The 6202-nt window shown below is 37.2% G+C and overlaps 1 protein-coding gene across 2 annotated transcripts in view; it reads left to right on the forward strand.

Moving 5' to 3' along the window:
• Positions 1–5959, forward strand: part of LOC148146728 (uncharacterized) — a 37238-nt gene extending 31279 nt beyond the window's left edge. For both annotated transcript variants that reach the window (XM_087997115.1, XM_087997114.1), the window contains one exon: positions 5832–5959. In XM_087997115.1, coding sequence (XP_087853241.1) covers positions 5832–5925 — 94 coding nt within the window. In that variant the 3' untranslated portion in view covers positions 5926–5959. The remainder of the gene's footprint in view (positions 1–5831) is intronic.
• The last annotated feature ends 243 nt before the right edge of the window (positions 5960–6202 follow it).

Raw genomic sequence — 6202 nt, forward strand, 5'->3', positions numbered from 1 at the left:
CCTGAGTCAACTAGGGTAAGCAATTATGCATCACCTCAATCAATGAATTAATGATTGGGAAGTTAGCAGTGTAGGAACTGAGAAGCAAGTGTAACTTAGGATATGAGAATGCAATGTCAAATCATCTACAGTAAAATAAATAAACAGAAGGAAAATTAAGTTTGGATGGAGAAAAAAAGGAAAAATAAAACTCCTTGTATAAATTAAATTTGACATTTTAAAAATTTCTAACAAAAACAAATATCCACAAGATTGAGACTTCACACTTGCACATTTTTTAGTATTAGTTTTCTGGTATTTTAGTATTGGTATTAATGAACAATTACATTACGGAAGGGGTAGTCATGGTTGCAGTGACAACCATTTACTGTTTGTGATGCATTTATTTAAATTTAAAGTGCAATTTCAACAATTTTGAGACAGTCAATGCAAGCCAATGGTGAAAGAGGCAAGATGCAATTTCTGTGAAGTTAATGGTGAAGTGGTGCTTGGACAGCAGCCTTTGCATATCGACATTTAATCACAAATCCAATTCTCATCTCAACCTGATGGATCATTTATGCTTAAATAATGGCAAGCATCTTTATCCTGACTGACAATTTGACAGTAAAATTTAGCCCATTATTCCTGAAATTACAAACTTAAGGTTTACAGACATTGTATCTCCAATCTGCCTGTGCTTCTAAAGTCTGGTATGTGAGATAAGTTAGTTTCAGGTTGATCACATATTTATATCTACAGATTGCAGACATTCTACTCTGCTTAATTCACTTTACACTATAAGATGTAGGTGCCCATGAAAACATTCTTGAACATCACAAATACCAAGCTCATTTGTTTGCTCCATAAATTATTCCAATGGAATAACAGGTTTTCTAAATCAACGAATATCAGTAATATTGTTACTCATTTTATTTTCTGCTCAGTAGTGATTAGATAATCAGAGACAAGATTAATGTTTTTGGATTCTTGAGTGAATATTCTGAAGTTTAAATATACATCATATCACTAATGAATATTGTGTGAGTCAGTTTTGCTAAGGCAATTCTGCTTTGTAATACTTAAACTAGCGTTGCTTTGATAATGTGTGACGGAAACATTAATAAAACATACTGAAGGTTCCTGGATTGGAATGGAATAAATCATAACTAATAATTACTCATAAGAATAGAATTCAGAAGAAGGAACTATCATACTAAATGTGGCCTAGCACATGCATTTTATGGAAAATACACCCTTGAATCAAAACTTTTAATGTGCTTCTATTGTCTATATGAATGCATATGTCAGTTACAACATCACACATGCAAATTATCAAACTTATCTACTTAACTCAAATTAACAGAACAAGCAAGTAATGACAGAATTTGAAGGGATCAGAGTGTAAGACCATAAGACATAGGAGCAGAAATTAGGCCATTTGGCTCATTGAGTCTGCTCTGCCATTCAATTATGGCTAATAAATTTCTCAACCCCATTCTCTCGCTTTCTCCCCGTAACACTTGATCCTCTTCACAATGAAGAGCCTATTTGTCTCCATCTTAAATATACTGAATGACCTGACCTCCGCAGCCTTCTGTGGCAGTGAATTCCATAGATTCACCACTCTCTGTCTGAAGAGGTTTCTCTTCATCTCCAATCTAAAGGGTCTTCGCTTTACGCTATGGCTGTGCCCTCAGCTCCTACTCTCCCCTGCCAATGGAAACATCTTCCCAATGTTCACTTTGTCCAGGCCATTAAGCATTCTGTAAGCTTCAGTTAGATCCCACCCCCCTTCCTTCTAAACTCCATTGAATACTCAAATGTTAAGTTGAAATGTTAAGTTTTCAACTCTGGTCTCCAGCATCTGCAGTCCTCACTTTCTCCTCAAATGTTAAGCCTTGTATTCCAGGGATCATTCTCGTGAACCTCCTCTGGACCTGCTCCAGGGCCAGTACATCCTTCTGAAGGTATGGAGGCCAAAACTGTTTGCAATACTCTAAATGTGGTCTGACCAGAGCCTTATAAAGCCTCAGAAGTACATTGCTGCTTTTATATTCTAGTCCTCTTGCAATAGATACCAACATTATATTTGCCTTCCTAACTACTGACTCAATCTGCAAGTTTACTTTAAGCAAATCTTGGATTAGTCCCTTTGCACTTTGGATTTCTGAATTTTCTCCCCATTTAGAAAATAGTCTATGCCTCTATTTTTCCTACCTATGTGCATGACCTCACACTTTCCCACGTTGTAATCCGTTTGCCTACTCTCCTAATCTGTTCAAATCCTTCTGCAGTCTCCTTGCCTCCTCAATACTATCTGTTTCTCCACCTATCTTTGTATCATCTGCAAACTTAGCCAGAATGCCCTCAGTTCCTTCATTTAGACCATTAATGTATAAAGTGAAAAGTTGTGGTCCCAACACTAACCCTTGTAGAACGCCACTAGTCACAGGCTGCCATCCTGAGAAGGTCGCTTGTATCCATACTCACTCCTTTCTGCCAGACAGCCAATCTTCTATCCATGCTAGTACTTAGCCTCTAACACCATGGGCCCTCATCTTACTCAGCAGCCTCCTGTGTGGTACCTTGTCAAAGGCCTTCTGGAAGTCCAGGTAGATAACATCCATTGGCTCTCCTTGGTCTAACCTGCCCATTACCTCTTCAAAGAATTCTAACGTACTTGTCAGGCATGACCTCCCCTTGATGAAACCACGTTGACTTTGCCCCATTTTACCATGCACTTCTGAGTATTCAGAAATCTGATCCTTCACAAAGGACTCCAATGACCGAGGTCTGGCTAATCGGCATATAATTTCCCACTTTTTGCCTTAATCCCTTCTTAAACAGGGGGGTTGCATTAGTGATTTTTCAATCCTCTGGGACCCGCCCTGACTTTCAGTAATTCTTGAAAGATCACCACTAATGCCTCCACTATTTCTTTAGCTATTTCCTTCAGACTGTAAGACTGAGGAGGTTGAAGAAATGGAGTGCATGAAACCAGTGGGTGATCTATAAATAGAAATTGTTTGCATTGGTAAAGACTGGTAATAAGATAGTAAAGACCTAGGAGGGAAGGATGCAATCAGTTAAAGGCAGTTTTGCTCGGTGTAAATCAGGATGCTACTGAGGTAAACATTGGAGAGGCAGTGCCTAGAGCAGATAATCATGTGTTTCAGTGTCCAGAGATTGGATTTGGAATGAATAATGTTACACTATTAAAAATATAACGTAATGATGGTTCAGAAAACTGAGTTGAAGCTTAGTTCAGAGTCCATTAAAAAGCAAAAATTGTACATTGTCAGATTCAGCCTAAGCAAGCCTTGGAGAGGGTTGTTATTACCTTGCTGATAAATTGGAATAAATTCTAATTCTAATGTGACTAGATATCTGACAGAATGGCATTGGTCAGTGAGAAGCAGAGCTGGTTGTCACCAGGATGTAATGAAGGAGTAATAAAGGACAAGGAAAAGTCTCAGAGTATTCCTGAGTAGATGTTATTGAGATTCCAATAGATGAACTATCTACAACAGGATGTTGAAGTTGATTCAAATAAGGGTATCACCACAGTACACAATTAAAAATGCTGAAAAATCAAGGACAGACTAACTCTTTGCTAACCACTAGGAGGTTCAACTAAGGCCAGAGAGTGAGGCAAGATACAGTCTTGTGTCCTGTTCAGACTCTGAACCATTTTCTTCCAATCCACTGCTGGTGAGAGAGCCTTCAACTATTTTAGCACAACTCACAAGAACTGTTTTCCTAAACTTCACCACATCTCTGCTCATTGCTCAGCCTTTAAAGTCTTCTCAATATCTATTTTTCATCAAAATTTAATTTATAATTTACACTTCCTCCCCACTGGTTAGTATATACTCATTTGTGATTTTTTTCACCTCCTATCTTTAAAATACCTTGGCGTGTTTCCCACACTTTGGGTTGTTTCCAAATTAAATGCACTGCATAAATGAAAGTTGTCAAGGATTCACACAGCTTGAGTGAGTTACTGCAACTAGAGTCAATGGAGAGTGGAGTTGATGATAGCAGCCAACAATAATAAATTTTCAATCAGTTTGTGAAAGATCTAAATGTAAACAAGTCAAATTGTCTGGGCTATGTGAATTGCATTGTCAGTGTTTTGGAGACAACAGAGAATTGTGCCTTGCACATATTTTTATCTGTCAAATTCAGGCATCATGTTTCAGAGATTCTGCTTATTTTCTGTTATAAAATGTTGCAGGACTTTTGCATTTTATTGAGTACATATATTTATAAAACAGTAATAAATTAAACTAAACAGGTGAAAACCATACCACTTGGAAATAGGCAAAGCAATATGAAAACCACCAATGAATAATGAACCAAAGTTTCCAACATAAAGAGAAGTGGAAAAGAGCATGTGGCAAACTGATCTTGGAAATCCCTTTAGCTACCATTTTGAATATCTCAATGCTGGGAAATGTAGTGGAGGAAATAACACTTGCTGTCAACTATTTTCTGTCCCCCTCCTGATCCCAACAAATATTGACTGGTAGGTAAGTGAATGCCTTGACCTATAATAAAATTGGGAATTTTATAATGAATACATAATAAATGAAATAAGAAATTCATTAGCAGGGGGATTGAGTTTAAGAGCTGCAAGGTTATGCTGCAGCGCTATAGAGTACTGATTAGACCACACTTGGAATATTGTGTTCGGTTCTGGTCACCTCATTATAGGAAAGATGTGGAAGCTTTAGAGAGTGTGCAGAGGAGATTTACCAGGATACTGTCTGGACTGGAGGGAGTTAGGGCTTTTCTCACTGGAGGGAAGAAGGATGAGAGGTGACTTGATAGAGGTGTACAAGATATTGACAGGCATAGATAGAGTGGATAGCTAGAGACATTTTCCCATGGTGGAAATGTCTATCACAAGGGAGCATAATTTTAAGGTAATTGGAGGAAGGTTTAGGAGAGATGTCAGAGGTAGGTTCTACACACAGAGAGTGGTGGGTGTGTGGAATGTGCTGCTGGCAGTGGTGGTAAAGTCAGAGATATTGGGAACATTTAAGTGATGCCTGGATAGGCACATGGATGATAATATATGAAGGGTGTGTAGGTTAGTCTGATTTTCGAGTAGGATAAAAGGCTGACACAACATTGAGGGTCGAATGGCCTGTACTGTGCTGTACTGTTCTATGTTTTTAACTAATAAAAATATATTAAAGAAGAGAGAAGAAGCCTCCAACAAAAAGTTGGATACAACTGGAAATGCAAGCAGCACATTAAATTACAGTTGTAACAGACACACAATAAGTGAAAGAGTAAGGAATTGAAGTAAGTATAAAGGCACAGGAGTACTTAAGAAATTAAAGCATTGAAGAAGCAGAGAGGCAATTATTGGAAGAGAAACATATTTCTGTCCTTGGGCAATACTACAGTACATTCGATACAAATAATGCATTGTGTGCTCTTTCGTACATTACTTGCTATAACATCTATTTAAGTGTATGTTCTGACTTGCCGTTAGCAATGTCGGGCAGGATCTGCTCATTACATATACAGTGGTTTTGGATTTTTATTCAAATCATATGTTCAGATACACTGAGTAAATAAGGTTGGGTTGATAATTAAGAGATTGAATAGTTGCTGCTAATTGTGACAGTGATATTTCAAATATTTTATATCAACAGTTTACTGGTTATATATTAAATCATAATACAGTACTTGTGCTTAAAATAAATATTTTTCAAAGGCTACGTTTTCTATAGGGAGCAACTAGTTTGACTATTCAGTTTTAGTGAATATCCATTTACGTATATAATTATGTATATTCATAGATCAACTTTATGGGTTGTCTTGTTCTTTTCCAGACCATGGGTGTCCAGCTATTTCAGGAACATTCCTACTCGTATTTACTGTCAGCCAATGTTTAAAGAATCTGCAGGTAGAAGGGGTCAAAACTGAACGAAGTATTCTGCAAAATATGAATGTAAATACAAAATAATAAAGCTGAAATATATTAAAATGAATGATTATGTTTGCTTTCTTTTAAGACGAGCTTTGGAAGCTCTCTGTTCAGTTCTTCTATTGTTTTCAAATATTCCAATAGTTTATTACTTTTCATGGAGAACTTTCCACTGTATAATACAAGTGGCATGTGATATAAATCACTTGCAGTGTTTTAGAGTAACCTGCCTCCACATTCACATTTGCCCAATTTGGGATGCAGACTTTGTACATG

This window comes from Chiloscyllium plagiosum, unplaced genomic scaffold (genome assembly GCF_037043375.1).
Source record: "Chiloscyllium plagiosum isolate Xiang-an unplaced genomic scaffold, Cpla_swu_hap1 HiC_scaffold_19, whole genome shotgun sequence".
In the NCBI taxonomy this organism is placed as follows: Eukaryota; Metazoa; Chordata; class Chondrichthyes; order Orectolobiformes; family Hemiscylliidae; genus Chiloscyllium; species Chiloscyllium plagiosum.